Consider the following 17106-nt stretch of genomic DNA (forward strand, 5'->3'; position numbering starts at 1 on the left):
GGGTAGTATATGGGGCTTTGGTGACAAAACGGATGGCACTGTGATAGACTGCATCCAATTTGTTGAGTAGGGTATTGGAGGCTATTTTGTAAATGACATCGCCAAAGTCGAGGATTGGTAGGATGGTCAGTTTTACAAGGGTATGTTTGGCAGCATGAGTGAAGGATGCTTTGTTGTGAAATAGGAAGCCAATTCTAGATTTAACTTTGGATTGGAGATGTTTGATGTGGGTCTGGAAGGAGAGTTTACAGTCTAACCAGACACCTAGGTATTTATAGTTGTCCACGTATTCTAAGTCAGAGCCGTCCAGAGTAGTGATGTTGGACAGGCGGGCAGGTGCAGGCAGCGATCGGTTGAAGAGCATGCATTTAGTTTTACTTGTATTTAAGAGCAATTGGAGGCCACGGAAGGAGAGTTGTATGGCATTGAAGCTTGCCTGGAGGTTAGATGACATAGTGTCCAAAGAAGGGCCAGAAGTATACAGAATGGTGTCATCTGCGTAGAGGTGGATCAGAGGCTCACCAGCAACTTACAGTCACGTCAAACAGTGCAGCCAGAATAACAACAAAGTAGCTGCATTTGCATTTGTTTAAGCTGTTTTCTAGTGACCTTTATTTGGACACGTCCATAACAATGAGTTAATGATGCACGATTTCGCCTGGCATAGAACATGTTCTCTCTCGTCAGGACATTGTTCAGAGGAGCTAGCCAACAACACCGCTAACACAATCACTTCAAACTGAAGCTGGAAAGACTGCAAACTAGCTGCACTTCGTTTCTTTTTTACCAGTTTTCCATAGATTTTTCTTTGTATATATCCCCAAAAATAATGCTAATTCACGATTTGGACAGGCTAAGAAAAGCTGCCTCCCGACATGTTAATTTCCATGTGACCGTTGGAGATCGAATTTGAATATTGAAACAAGGTTGCAAATGTCGGAGAGACAGATAGCAAGGTTTATACAAATCTCCCCTGTTGAAAACTAAATGTTAGCCTAAAAGAAATGTGAGATAATATCTTGATGCTTTGTGGAGATTAAGTTTATAAATTGCCTGGTTAGGCTGATGAGACAGTGGTTTGTGCAGTCAGATGGAACAGAGTAAATCGGCATTTTAACTCATAGATTTAGCTGGTGGTTAACTTGTGGAATAGACACCGTCTGGAGTGCAGTTTTAACCAATCAGCATTCAAGATTAGACCCACCCGTTGTATAATTCCCTATAACGCACCATATAGTTTAATCTTACATGTTCTATGTTTGAGCTGCTTTTGAAAAAAAATAAAATCTAATTGAAAACATTATTGGCATTATTTAATTTGATTTTCACAATAGCAAGCTAGGACTGATGGTTTGGTTAGCTAAACAAGCAAGTCTGTTTGTTTGGTTACAAAGGCAGCTACTGTACAGTTGAAGTCGGAAGTTTAAATATAATTAGGTTGGAGTCATTAAAACTCGTTTTTCAACCACTCCACACATTCCTTGTTAACAAACTATAGTATGTCAAGTCGGTTAGAACATGTACTTTGTGCATGACAAGTCATTTTTCCATCAATTGTTTACAGACAGATTATTTCACTTAAAATTCACTGTATCACAATTCCAGTGGGTCAGAAGTTTACATCCACTAAGTTGACTGTGCCTTTAAACAGCTTGGAAAATTCCAGAACATGATGTCATGGCTTTAGAAGCTTCTGAAAGGCTAATTGACATTATTTGAGTCAATGGATGTATTTCAAGGCCCACCTTCAAACTCAGTCCCTCTTTGCTTGACATCATGGGAAAATCAAAATAAGTCAGCCCAGACCTCAGGAAAAAAATTGTAGACCTCCACAAGTCTGGTTCATCCTTGGGAGCAATTTCCAAATGCCTGAAGGGACCACGTTCATCTGTACAAACAATAGTATGCAAGTATAAACACCATGGGACCACGCAGCCACCATACAGCTCAGGAAGGAGACGCGTTCTGTCTCCTAGAGATGAACGTACTTTGGTGCGGAAAGTGCAAATCAATCCCAGAACAACATGAAAGGACCTTGTGAAGATGCTTGAGGAAACAGGAACAAAAGTATCTGTAGCCACAGTAAAACGAGTCCTAAATGGACATAATCTGAAAGGCCGCTCAGCAAGGAAGAAGGCACTGCTCCAAAACAACAATAAAAAAGCCATTCTACGGTTTGCAACTGCACATGGGGAAAAAAGATTGTACTTTTTGGAGAAATGTCCTCTAGTCTGATGAAACAAAAATAGAACTGTTTGGCCATAATGACCATCGTTATGTTTGAAGGAAAAAGGGGGAGGCTTGCAGGCCAAAGAACACCATCCCAACCGTGAAGCACGGGCGTGGCAGCATCATGTTGTGGGGGTGCTTTGCTGCAGGAGGGGCTGGTGCACTTCACAAAATAGATGGCCTCATGAGGGAGGAAAATTATGTGGATATATTGAAGCAACACCCCAAGACATAAGTCAGTAAGTTAAAGCTTGGTCGCAAATGGGTCTTCCAAATGGACAATGACCCCAAATATACTTCCAAAGTTGGGGCAAAATGGCTTAAGGACAACAAAGTCAAGGTATTGGAGTGGCCATCACAAAGCCAATCCCATAAAACATTTGTGGGCAGAACTTAAAAGGCGTGTGCGAGCAAGGAGGCCTACAAACCTGACTCAGTTACACCAGCTCTGTCAGGAGGAATGTGCCAAAATTCACCCAACTTATTGTGGGAAGTTTGTGGAAGGCTACCCAAAACGTTTGACCCAAGTTAAACAATTTAAAGGCAATGCTACCAAATACTAATTGAGTGTATATAAACTTCCGACCCACTGGGAATGTGATGAAATAAATAAAAGCTGAAATAAATCACTCTCTACTATTATTCTTACATTTCACATTCTTAAAATAAAGTGGTGATCCTAACTGACCTAAGACAATGAATTTTTACTAGGATTTAATGTCAGGAATTGTGAAAAACCGAGTTTAAATGTATTTGGCTAAGGTGTATGTAAGCTTCTGTCTTCAAATGTAGCTATCTAGTAAACTAGCTAGCTACTTCAATGGAGGTTGAGCACATACCTTCTTGCAAATGAACACATTTCTAGCGTCAAATGTGTTCAATTATAGCCATGGTATAAAAGGGATAATCAACTCTGGGAAATAATGCAACTCCGTGGAAGGTTAGTTCCACTCGGCTAGCACATCATGGAACACACCTTCCACGTCGTTCATTATTTTCCATAGATCGTTGATTATCCCTTACATAAAAGGTCATTGTCTGGGAATGGAAAAATGGAATGTACCTATTCATACAGTACTCCAGTCTACACACATATTTGATCAGAATGAATGGCATCCCTCATGTGGATCCAATTAATGTTATATTTTTCATCTCTATGGAATTTTAAACCAGGTTTTCAAAACAAGCCTCCTATGCATGCTCCCATTGTGAAACCAGAGGCATACATCTGGCCATTGTGGGGAATGTAAGTTGAATGTAAGTTGTGTTGCTCCACAAGCATCCTTTGTCATGGGGTGTTTTAATTAGCCCAATCCAGCAGTGGGGAAGAGAGGGAGGCTTATGGTGGGTTAGCTTGGGGCACAGAACCATCTGTAGGCAGCCTTCACTAGCACTCAGAGAGATGGATGGAACAGTGATGGGGCCAGTGGGCCACAGACCCCCGGAGATCCTGCCTCCAAGCCCTATCAGCATGGGGAAGGTAGTAAACTGGAAGATACCAGACAACATCAGATGCAGCCAGGACATTTGTTGGATTAGAGTTCACAGGGAAATGTTGTGGAAAAACTCAAATCCAATAACTGTTATGTTGGCTTATACGCAATTGTTCTTGAAGGGAATTTCAATCAGTGTTTACCTATTTAACTATTTTATGTGTTTGTGACTATTGCTTTGATACTGATAACTAAACTAACTGGTTTTACACACCAACCTAGAAACCCTTTGACTTTGTAACTGACAACCAATGAATCAACATCACTGATGCCCTCTCTCTCTCTCTCTCTCTCTCTCTCTCTCTCTCTCTCTCTCTCTCTCTCTCTCTCTCTCTCTCTCTCTCTCTCTCTGTCTCTCTGTCTCTCTGTCTGTCTGTCCCCTCCCCCAGGTATCGGCCCAGTGTTAGGTCTCATCTTCATCCCTGTGATTGGCTCAGCCAGTGACCACTGCAACAGCAGCTATGGCCGCCGTCGGCCCTTCATCTGGCTGCTGTCCCTGGGTGTCCTCCTAGCCCTCCTCATCATCCCCCATGCCGACCTGCTGGCTGCCTACTTCACCTGGGGCGGACGCACCCTAGAAGTGGCCTTCCTCATCCTCGGTGTGGGCCTGCTTGACTTCTGTGGCCAGGTGTGCTTCACGCCTCTAGAGGCGCTCCTCTCGGACCTGTACCGCGACGAGGAGGACTGCAACCAGGCCTTCGCCATGTTCTCCTTTATGGTTAGCCTCGGGGGCTGTGTGGGCTACCTGCTGCCTGCGCTGGACTGGAGCCGGGGCCTGCTGTCCGTCTACCTGGGCGGCCAGGCAGAGTGCCTCTTCTTCATGCTCATCCTCATCTTCGTGATCAGCGTGCTGATCACCATGAAGGTGTCGGAGGAGCCACCGTGTGCTGATGTGGCGGCCCTGGAGCCAGCTCCTCTCCTGGAGGCGGGCCGCTGCGGCATTCCACGTTCCTGCTGCTACCTGCTCAAATGCAAACTGCGGCTGCTCAAGTCGGGCCCGCTGCTGTGCCTGCTGAGGACGTTCTGGTCCATGACGCCAGCCATCTACCGCAGCTACTGCCACGTGCCCCAGGTAATGAGGCAGCTGTGCGTGGCCCAGCTCTGCAGCTGGATGGCCGTCATGTCCTTTATGCTCTTCTACACAGACTTTGTGGGGGAGGGGCTGTACGAGGGCGTGCCCAGTGCCGCTCCCGGAACCGCCTCCAGGCAGCGCTACGACGACGGTGAGTTGTCTTTCTTCTCTGTGGATATACTGTGTGATCTATCACTTACTTTGGCGGATTGCCTCTTCATCTCTCATGTAGACAATATTTGATATTATCACATACATACTTTGGCTGGGCAAGCTCTGCTTCATTATATCCTTGATCTTTGATGTATTCACAATCAGAGAACCCAAAGTTCTCAAACGGCCACGTCCAATAGAGTGATTTTGTATAGGGAAAGTTAGGAAAGTCCCCCAACCTACTAGTGGGGCCTCAAAGTACAGACAGCCCCAGTCCAGTTCACCCTGCCACTCCTGTCCTCAGTCCGCACCTTCACCACCACCACCTGGCCACTCAGCTGCTTTGCTGGCTTGGACAGCTCCCTCCGCCACAGCTGGGCCGGATGCATGCACATTCCAATGGCACAGGTGGGAGGTAGTCAGGCAGAGGAGCAAGCTTCGGTGTTGCCATAATATTACCTAGAGTTTCCAGTCACTGTACCTTTCTCCCTGGTAATAAAGTGTGCATTAAGAGTCATTAAGTGTTTGGTTCCTAATCCCCTAGAATATTGCATTGCTTTATTGGATGAGGAGAAGATGATCAGTGTAAAAGAAGACCTTCAAACTTCAAACTGCGTTGAATCTGACTGACATAATACCCCAGACTCACAGCAGAAAAACAGAGATAAGAGAGACAAAGTGAGAGAAAAACTAATGGTGAGAGGGACAAAAAGAAACCTTCTTCTCCCACACTGAGAAGTTTCCCAGGTCTGTAGTGGAGCTCTGCAAGGCTTCCTGCTTCTCCCCCACCCTCATCCCTCCATCCCTCCCTCCCATGCCTGCAGGACAAGGAGGAATGTCACACTCACAGTGCATTAATGTCAAACAATCAGTGTACAAAGAGCATGTTCATTCAGGTGCAGGGCAGAGGCCAAGCACAAAAGTCTGAAGCCTGACATATTTATTTAAGTTATTTTAATTGTATTTATTGTATTTAAACTTTATTTAACTAGGCAAGTCAGTTAAGAACAAATTCTTATTTACAATGACGGCCTACCAAAAGGCAAAAGGCCTCCTGCGGGGACGGGGTCTGGGATTAAAAATATAAATAAAGTAAATAAAAATATAGGACAAAACACACATCAAGACAAGAGAGACAACACTGCATAAAGAGAGATCTAAGATGACAACATAGCATGGCAGCAACACATGACAACACAGCATGGTAGCAACACAACATGACAACAATATGGTAGCAACACAACATGGCAGCAGCACAACAAGGTAGCAGCACAAAACAGGCTACAAACATTATTGGGCACAGACAACAGCACAAAGGGCAAGAAGGTAGAGACAACAATACATCACACAGAGCAGCCACAACACAGTATTTACTACAACACCCCATAATTGAGATGACCTTTTTTACCGCAATGTGGTTTATCCTCAGTGCAAATGTGATTGTATACCCTGAACTTCCAATGCTGGTTAAAGCTAGTCCACTATCTCATGCAGTGTTTGTAATGTGGGCATGGTCCTTTACTTTCAAACAGCTAGTCCATCCACATCCTTTCCCCATGTAATTTTAGCTGGCATGTTGCTGAACCTGTGTCCTATGCACTTAGGGGGAAATTCAAACCTTGAGTTATGTGTGCATAAATTAAACTTAATTCCCTTTTTATGCACTTTTCTCTCTACGCAAATTATTTTCTGTGAACAATTGTTTTTTATTGGGTCACAAGGGCAATCAACCATAAAACTAAAATGACAATTTTGACAATTTTTTTATATAAATATATTGTTAAAAATGTAAATAAACAACACGCACTACACTAGAATATACACAGCAAAGTCAATTTGCTAATATAACACCATCAAGTAAGAATTTTACATCACATCCAACAGTTTAGAGATTTCTGAGTCGGCTGCTTTGCATGTTTCCAGAGTGCTAGGACTGGCTTTATTCATACAAGCAGTGGATAACTCCAACATAATTACGCCCTGAAAGTATGCCGGGGCGGCAGGGTAGACGAGTGGTTAGAGCGTTGGACTAGTAACCGAAAGGTTGCAAGTTCAAATCCCGAGCTGACAAGGTACAAATCTGTCGTTCTGCCCCTGAACAGGCCGTTTAACCCAGGCCGTCATTGAAAATAAGAATTTGTTCTTAACTGACTTGCCTAGAGGTAAAAATAAAACATCCTTATATTAAGGTCATGTGGTGACAACTAGTGCTGAACATGTTTTTTGGCAGCAGTCAACCCAGCCAGCCAAACTTTTAGCTGTTTCTCATTCAGCTGCATACCTGTGTCATCGTTAAGCAACAGCGTAATTGGTTCAAGGGGTACAGTTTTATCAACCATGTCAGAGAGGATATACGACACTTTCCTCAAACTCATAAACCTCAGGACAATCCCATATCATATGTTTGTATGTACCAAGTGTATTGAGGTTACATAGGTCACAGTATGGGTCTGTTTTGCATGAAATCTTACAAGTGGTGTCCAGTACAATCTATGACAAAGTTTCAAATGAATGAATTGCTGGTTTGGGTTCTTTGATGAGTGAAATATATTCTCCCAGACATTCTCCCAATCAATAACCTCATCATCGACAGCCAAATCATCTACCCATGCTTTAACCGTTGAGAGATCTTTCTGCTTTAATCGTTGTAAGATGAGAAGAAATAGCAGACACAAAACCTCTGGACTGGAATGTAAAAATCCCCACACCCCATGGAACCCCACAGGCACATAGCGCTGACTGTAGTCTTAAGAATATAGAACAGGGTGGCGCAGTGGTTAAGGGCGCTGTACGCAGTACGCAGCGCCAGCTGTGCCATCAGAGTCCTGGGTTCGCGCCCAGGCTCTGTCGTAACCGGCCGCGACCGGGAGGTCCGTGGGGCGACGCACAATTGGCCTAGCGTCACCCGGGTTAGGGAGGGCTTGGTCGGTAGGGGTGTCCTTGTCTCATCGCGCACCAGCGACTCCTGTGGCGGGCTGGGCGCAGTGTACGCTAGCCAAGGTGGCCAGGTGCACGGTGTTTCCTCCGGCGCATTGGTGCGGCTGGCTTCCGGGTTGGATGTGCGCTGTGTTAAAGAAGCAGCGGCTTGGTTGGTTGTGTATCGGAGGACGCATGACTTTCAACTTTCGTCTCTCCCGAGCCCGTACGGGAGTTGTAGCGATGAGACAAGATAGTAGCTACTACAACAATTGGATACTACGAAATTGGGGAGAAAAAGGGGTAAAATTCAAAAAAAAAAATAAAAGAATATAGAACGAATGACGACCCTTGCAAATCAAAACGAAGACAAAGTTCCTGAAAACAAAGAAGACCCTTTGAGTTGCCTAGTTAAATACATCCAAATATATCCCCTAGATTATTGACCCCTTTTGCAGGCTAGGCTCTAGACTCTGACGGTTTATTCCTGGAAGTGATAGCCTTGTTATGCCATAGAGGGGTTTGGAGGTGCCATTTCCAGGAAACACCTACACACTTCTCAACCTTCCTAAAAATTCTCTATTGTGTTAGAAATGACAGGACCAAAATACAGCATGCATTTCCTATTAGATATGCCAGACAATAACACATCCTGCAATCTAGTAGGTGAAACAAGTTCTTCCTCAATAGTTCTCCAAGAGACTGATGTAGGCTGATCAAGATTGGTGGTAAATACACACATTTGCTAATGCAAGTCCACCGATTACACTTCTGCCGTTGTAACACCTCAAACCTAATTTTTGGATGTTTGCCATTCCAAAGATATGTATGTATATGTTTATCAATCATTCCCCAATAGCCTACAGGTGGAGAGAGTGGGATCATCATGCTCAAGAAACGAATATGTGGCAACACATTCATCTTTATGGAAGCGATCCTCATTTGTAAAGAAGCAGGCAACTTCTCCCAAACTGTTAAATCTCGTTCAACCTCCTTGTAAATTTTCTCATAATTACACTTCACCAGACCATGCAGAGATGTCTCTACGCATATTCTGACTATTAATTTAAGCATGGGCAAATGCCAGTTTCAGCCATATGTTTAGGCTACTACATGATACTCAAATTTTCCCTATACCCACCATGATGTTGCTACAACCTAGCCTTTAAAATAAAGTTTACAACGTAGGTGCATACATATCGAGTGAAGTGACACATTCAATACTGCCTTGCACACTCTTGCCTGCATCTAGCTGATATAGGGTGTAATCATTAGTTCAACAGTTGCAAACAAGAGTTTCTATTGTGCAAATTCAGGTATATTTTATCCCCGTTTCGTTTGCTTCCGTTCAAGAAATGTTTTTGCACAGAATCGGCGGAATGAATACACCTCTGATCACGCGCAAACACAGTTCGCTTTCTTAGCAGCCACATTGTATTCCTTCTCGCATCTATGCCCTCTCCAGCTCTCACCTTTTCCCTTCGTTTGTGGACTTCAATGAACAACACATCAGCTGTATGTGACCAGGCGAAAAAACCTGTCTAAGCCAAACCATATCAAAACCGCTGCACACAGCCTACATATTTGTCCCCATATTAGCTATAGTAATGTCCTAGTCAACGTAGCTAATACAATCATGCAGTAACATTAGTGTATAGTCAGTAAGCAATTTAGCAGTTCACCGTCAGGCCCTGGTTGAAATAAATGTATAAAACCAAAAGTCCCCTTGACTTGGAAGAGTTCCAGTGTTGTGTTGGATAGTCATAACCTGTTCAACTTTTGTCTTTCTCTCTCTTTGAGTCTACTCACTACTAAACTACTCACCACATTTTAGCTGTAGCTAATGCTTTCAGTAATATATTAATTATCTGACAACATGTCAGTTCATGCTCCAAGAGTTCCGATAGGTTGGAGGACGTCCTCCGGAAGTTGTCATAATTACTGTGTAAGTCTTTGGAAGGGGGTGAGATCCAGGAAGGGACCAAAATCCTCCTGTATTGAAATCAATATACCAAGAGGAGGACCGAAGCTAGCTGTCCTCCGGCTACACCATGGTGCTATCTTACATGGTGCTGTTGAGGCTACTTTGTAGACCTTCATTGCAAAGCGGTGTGTTTTAATAAATGATTTGGTAACGTGAATATATTTAGTATAGTTGTATCTAAAAAAGTATATTTTTAAATGTTTTAAACATTTTATTTTTATGAAATTCAATGAGAAGGATGGTCCTCCCCTTCCTCCTCTGAAGAGCCTCCACCAGTGTCAGCTATTGATAAGAGCTAGGTAAATTAGTAATCTGTTTGGAGAAAGGGATTGTAATTACACTTAGCAATTGTTTTAGAATATTTTTCCTTATGATCCCTGAGAACGAAGGTGAAACCAGTCATATGGAAGCAAACTGAAAATCACATCAACAGGTCATGTATTATGGCCTCTACTCCACAGTGAAGTAAGCTATAAATAGCTGTGCCATTGTTCAGAATTTTAATTGTATGCCCTCATAATTTGCCGGGATGAAATTTGGAGACCCAAGCTATAGACTTCTGTAGTGCCAAACCTGCCGAGTTGATTTATGTGCTTTAGAATGTTTAATTATATGCCTGGGCTTTTCTCAGTTTTATCTTACAATTTGTATCATGTTAAATATTAACCACTATCGGGAGCCACCGCCAGTAACCACATTTCATCCACAGCTTTTATGCGGGTAAAGTCATACCGTAAAATAAAAATACAAGACAGCTGTGATGGAAACAGGAAGTCTCTGTAAAATGTTATAGATGCCAACAGAACATTTGTTCATTCAACATTATTAGGCTACAGATTTAAATCAATTCTGATGAATTTCTCAGGGTGGTGAAAGGGAACGGTGATGAGCTTGATGCTGCTTTCCAATAAATATCTAAGGTCTTATTCTGGTGACATGATGATCAATGATTGACTGCCGTTTGACAAATAAAAATATCCAGAATAATATCCAGAATAATCTCATCAAGTAGACTAGCGTACCTGCACGGACTACCTGCACTGTATCTGTGAGCTGTTGGCTAGAGAGCAAGTGCCAAGACCAGAGTAGGCACATGTTATTTAGTGAAACATTTTTATGTAACAAGTTTAAAATGCTTTGAACTTTCGATTTTTAGTCATGGTTTATTGGCCATATACCACAAACCCCTAAATTGGCTTATTGCTATTATAAACTAGTTACCAATGTAATTAGAGCAGTAAAAATAAATGTTTTGTCATACCCGTGGTATACAGTCTGATATACCACGGCTGTCAGCCAATCAGCATTCAGCGCTCGAACCACCCAATTTATAATACAAAGCAAGCTCCAAAAGTACACACATTGTTGTTGTTTTGGCTCTGTACTCCAGCACTTTGGATTTGAAATTAAACATGACTATGAGGTTAAAGTGCAGACTGTCAGCTTTAATTCCAGCACTTTTTGTACATAGACCCTCCATTTTAGGGAACCAAAAGTATTGGTCAAAATGTACTTATGTGTATAAAGTAATAAAAGTTTCATATAGGTTCCATATTCCTAGCACACAATGACTACATTAAGCTTGTGACTGGATGCATTAGCTTTTTTGTGTGTGTGTGTTTCAGATTATTTTGTGCCCAATAGAAACTAATGGTAAATAATGTATTGTGTCATTTTGGAGTCACTGTTATTGTAAATAAGAATAGAATATGTTTCTAAACACTTATACATTAATGTGGATACTACCATGATTACTGATAGTCCTGAATGAATCGTGAATAATGTTGAGTGAGAAAGTTACAGACACACAAATATCATACCCCCAAGACAACCTCTCACCATTACTATAACAGGGGAGGCTAGCATTTTTGGGGGGAGGGGGGTATGATATTTATGCATCGGCGCAGGTTAGTTCTGAAGGATTCGTTGTCATAGACATTAACCTGGCTAAAAGTTGAGACACTTTCGTGGGACAGGTTATCCCAAGTTGAACTCAGAGTTGACCAAAGTTAACTAACTCCTCAACCCTGATTCGTAGATTAGGGCTCTGATCTGTTCCGTGTGTTGTTCAAATCAAATTTTATTTGTCACATACACATGGTTAGCAGATGTTAATGCGAGTGTAGCGAAATGATTGTGCTTCTAGTTCCGACAATGCAGTAATAACCAACGAGTAATCTCACCTAACAATTCCACAACTACTATCTTATACACACAAGTGTAAAGGGATAAGGAATATGTACATAAAGATATATGAATGAGTGATGGTACAGAACGGCATAGGCAAGATGCAGTAGATGGTATCGAGTACTGGCATGAGCAAACCGAGAATTTAAAACACATAAAGGTCCATTCATGCGCCACAGTAAAAGCAGTTTTAGGTTAATATATGGTGAAGAGTTCTGTATCTTTAAACATGATTCAAGTATTATGTGTTGTTGAGACTGTGAAATGGAACACCCCCCACTAATAACTGAAATCATAAATACCCCTACAAGGGTATTTTTTAATAGTAAGTTTCCGGATGAGGTTACTGGTCGTATTTTGCATTTGCAACCACAACCTGTTGTGGTGTTATAGTACCGTATGTGGGACCTTGTTCTTTGGTTGTGTCTGTTTGTCAATGCATGAATCTAGGACGATTAGCTAGTTAACTAACTAGAATTATAATCATGTAGAATTATTGTACCCATAAATGTTAGGGACATATTACATAATCTTGTGTCTTAATTTGTTACCACAACTTCAATCCTGTCTTGCAGGCATCCGTATGGGCAGCCTGGGCCTGTTCCTGCAGTGTGCTACCTCTACTGTCTTCTCCCTGCTCATGAGCCGACTGGTCCGCCATTTTGGCTCGCGCCGGGTCTACCTGAGCAGCATGGTGAGCTTCACCATCTCTGCCCTGGTCATCTGTATGTCCAAGAGTGTGGTCCTGGTCACCGTGATGTCGGCTCTGACCGGCTTTGCCTATGCCACGCTGCAGACGCTGCCATACACCCTCACCTGCCACTACCACAAGGAAATGGAGGTAAGGACAGAAAGGCACACATACATACAGTACTCTGTGGTCCCTGTACTTCCTGAGCGTAGTGTACATATGAAATCATATTTTATCTGTGATACAATTCTGTTGACTCCTTTAGATGCCGTAGGAGTCAACAGCCATTTATCAGGGCTGAGTAAACAGCCATGTATGTTCCAATACAAACAAACGCTCACATCGTGGTCATAGTCATATCATTTTTCTCCCTCCCTCCGTACACATACCCAGTCCAGCCCTACACAAACAAACTCCCTTGCACACACTGCCTAACCCTAGACTGTGTATTGAATTTACTTCTCTCTCTTTGCATTTCAGGTTTACATGCCAAAAAAGAAAACAAAAAACTTGCTTAAGTACGGGATTGTGATCAAGCAGGACTCGATCACGCATTTGACACCCGTGGCTGAGGAGGGGGGACTGGCCCACAAACTGGGGGGCAACAACGGGCATGCCTTCTTCAGCCAAGACGGTTCAGACTACTACCCCCCTCCCCACGGCCAGAATGGGTCGTCCCACAAAGCCACGCGCCCCGAGCAGGATGAGCCAGAGGGCTACGAGAAGCGCGGCGTAGGGTTGGACTTTGCCATCCTGGATAGCACCTTCCTCCTCTCTCAGGTCTTTCCCACTCTCTTCATGGGCATGATCGTTCAGTTCACAAAGTCTGTCACTGCCTATATGGCCTCCTCCGCCATCTTTGGCATCATCGCCATCTATCTGGCCAACCACATCATCTTTGACCAAAAGGACCTCAAGAGCTGAAAGAACCAGGAACCAAGAGTGAAGGAATGCACCCCTGGCTGCACTACCACTCCCTGCGCTTGCAACGCTCCAGTGTCTTCGCTGACCGTTGCCATGGCATTACCAATGGATTGCATTGAGGCAGCCCGTTTATACGTTTGTGTGTATGTGTGCGGCAGGAATGAAAGGAAAATGTATACCCATGACAATTGTTCCCTTCAGAATTTACTGCAGCTAGTTACTGTGTCTACAAGAGAGAGACTGTGTCTGTGTATTTAGAGTGTCTCTCACCTTGTTCCTCTCAGACACGTAGATGGCCTCTCAGAAGGGTCATTTCTCCTTCTCCTCAGGTACAGCTAGCTTCACAGCATGAGCGGACTCCATCGGCCCTTAGACAACTGGAATACAGATGTATTACCATTTCACTCTCATCTATGTGAGGAGTTTGTCAACGCTATATATTTAAAACAGTCTGCTGTTAGGGCTGGATTCAATCCGTACTGTGGAAGATCTGTGTTAAAATGTAAATGTAATTTCAGAATAAGCCGACAGCATTTACCGTGAATGCAGTACGCGGGAATGCGGGAACATTGCCTATAACGTGGATCTTCCGCGATTCTTCTGCAATATGGATCGAATCCAGCCCTTAGTCAAAGTCAACAGGAGATTATTGCCCACTTCTCATGCAGACTGGCCAAGAGAGAAAAATACCCAATCTGGAGAGCACATCACCTGCTTGGGAAAGGATCTGGGCTCACATAGCTCCATGCTGCTAATGTAGGGGCATTTCTGTCTGTTTGTTATTCTCAGCCAGGTTGTGCTTGCAGTCACAATGGGTGGATTATGCATTGCTTACCGAAACATACATGTTATCACACACGTGATAAGTCCAATGAGACCATTGGACTTGTTCGTCAAGAAACTGCAAATAGAAAAATTGGGAATAACTGGGGTAACTGGCCCCTAGGGTAACTGGCCCCTAGTTTTGGATGGTTTTTGGTAATAAACAGGTTTACTGTATATATTTTGTATATGAATTCATATATTTATATTCCTATGGGAATTTCTTATGCAACCTGTTTGGGTGAGGTCATCTGTGTAACTGTGGTGTTGTTAGAATGAAGTGGCTCAATGGCATCGTTGCATTTTTGTTTGAAGTCTGTCATCTCAGGATAGTCACCTCTTTTCTAGAAGTTTCAGACAGTGCCATATTGTGCTATTTATTACATCATTTCTACTGCCATTATCACGTTCAATCTGAAATGACACTAGGAAAGTAAATGAGGTGAATTAACCAATGCTGTAAAAAATTCAGGTGCACTTCTTTTTGGAAACTCAATTAATATTCCCATGAGCAAAATACCAAAAAGTCATACTAGCAACACTGCAACGTTACAGTGAACTGGGTTACTGAAAATAGTTTTGGTATGCAAGATGACAGTTTTTTGTGTTCTGTCATATTTTTTATGCTTTTCTCTGTGTATTGTACATCTCTTTTGAAGGTCAACATGGGTCTGTGAAAAGGTGTGTGTGTGTGTTTTTTGTTGTTGTTTATTTTACTATCCTTGTGGGGACCAGAAGTCCTCACAAGGATAGTAAAACAAGGAAGTGGCAACATTCCACCGGTCCCCACAAGGAAAAAGGCTGATTTAGAGGTTAGGGTCAGAATTAGGGTTTGGAGTAAGGGTTAGGTTTAGAGTTAATGTTGAGGTTTAGGGACTCAATTGTTTGGTCCCCACAAGGATAGTAAAACAAACTTGTGTGTGAATTTCATAGTGCAGTGGAGAGAGCAGGGCAACATGACATGACTTTGGATGCAGTCTCTCCTGGAGTTCCAGTCACCTAACAGAATACTGCACACAAATAATAGCTATAAGCTACAGACTTTCTGTATCTCATCTGCTGCTGTACAATGTGGCCAGTTTATTAGGTACAACCATTTAGTACTGGGTCGGTCACCCCTTTGCCTCTAGAACAGCCTTAATTCTTCAGGGGGGTATAAAATTCGCTCAACTGTTACCGTTGACACCAAGCAGGATTGGGCCATGGACTCATACTGTTTACGTCAAATCCTGACACAACAGGAACTGTGATTTGTCAGATCAGGCTATGTTTCTCCACTCCTCAATTGTCCAGTGTTGGTGATTGCTTGCCCACTGGAGACGCTTCTTCATGTTTTTAGCTGATAGGAGTGAAATCCGGTGTGGTGGTCTGCTGCAATAGCCCATCCGTGACAAGGACTGACAAGTTGTACCGTTCTTTTCCTGTTTGTGACCCACCTGTTTTCACCCATATGACTGCTGCTAACTGGATGTTTTTTGTTTGTCGCACCATTCTCGGTAAACCCTAGACACTGGCCGGCCGTTTCTGAGATACTGGAACCGGGGCGCCTGGCACCGACGATCACACCATGCTCAAAGTCACTTATGTCACTCGTTTTGCCAATTTGACCGTTCAATCGAACAGTAACTGAGTGCCTCGATGCCTGTCTGCCTGCTTTATATAGCAAGCCACGGCCAGGTGACTCACTGTCTGTAGGAGCGAACCATTTTCATGAACAGGGTGGTGTACCTAATACACACACAGTAATCAAAATATATTGTGGCCTTCAGTTATTCTTCAAACTTGGAGTTTTGTTAGTAAAACGCTTGTGTTACAATCAATATGTTATGTTATATGCATTCTGTGTATGATTTGCCTACTTTTTCTGACTTTCAATCAGAAATATGGCTGTATTAATAACCAAACATAATGTAATAGCTCATTTATGAAATGATGAGATTGGCTAAATACAGTTGGCCCTATTGGATATATACTCTCATTTTGAGAATGGGGTCAAAATGAACTTGTTTTTTTGTAATTTTTCATTGGCAGTTAGTGAAAGATAATACCACGTCACTCATCGTTGAAAACCAATTACTAAACAGACATGGTAACTTTTTGAAAATAACAGTTGACTTTGAGAAAATTCCCCCAGCACACAGACAAGTAAATACTAATCTGACTTACTGTAGAGCATATGGACATACTGCCGTGCCCCTTGGGAATATAGCAACGTTTTGCAAGTGCCTCTAGAAATGTTTTTATTTTTTGGACATAACTATTTATTTATTGTTCTTTTAAAAATCATAAGCACATATTAAAGTATTTAGCATTCTTTTTTGTTGCATCTGTCAAAAGTGTAAAGGGCAAAAGCTATTTCTGTGAAAAACAATTATAAATTGTTATTTTTTGTGTAGATGTGGTAAGAGACATCTTGACTTCAGCGCTATAATTTATTTGAATTTTCTTCCATCCCACTCGTTCATCGTGGGTTGCTTACACTCAGATAGCTTATTGATCTCGACTGCTGGGGCGGCAAGGTAGCCTAGTGGTTAGAGCGTTGGACTAGTAACCGGAAGGTTGCAAGTTCAAACCCCCGAGCTGACAAGGTACAAATCTGTCGTTCTGCCCCTGAACAGGCAGTTAACCCACTGTT

General features: G+C 42.7%; 1 protein-coding gene across 2 annotated transcripts in view; it reads left to right on the forward strand.

The window, feature by feature from the left end:
* LOC139407396 (solute carrier family 45 member 3-like) overlaps positions 1–13763 on the forward strand; it is a 50021-nt gene extending 36258 nt beyond the window's left edge. For both annotated transcript variants that reach the window (XM_071151147.1, XM_071151156.1), the window contains exons 3-5: positions 4112–4945; positions 12610–12875; positions 13206–13763. In XM_071151147.1, the coding sequence (XP_071007248.1) occupies positions 4112–4945; positions 12610–12875; positions 13206–13649 (1544 nt within the window). In that variant the 3' untranslated portion in view covers positions 13650–13763. The remainder of the gene's footprint in view (positions 1–4111; positions 4946–12609; positions 12876–13205) is intronic.
* Positions 13764–17106: the final 3343 nt, after the last annotated feature.

Source organism: Oncorhynchus clarkii, chromosome 1 (assembly GCF_045791955.1).
Source record: "Oncorhynchus clarkii lewisi isolate Uvic-CL-2024 chromosome 1, UVic_Ocla_1.0, whole genome shotgun sequence".
Taxonomy (NCBI): Eukaryota; Metazoa; Chordata; class Actinopteri; order Salmoniformes; family Salmonidae; genus Oncorhynchus; species Oncorhynchus clarkii.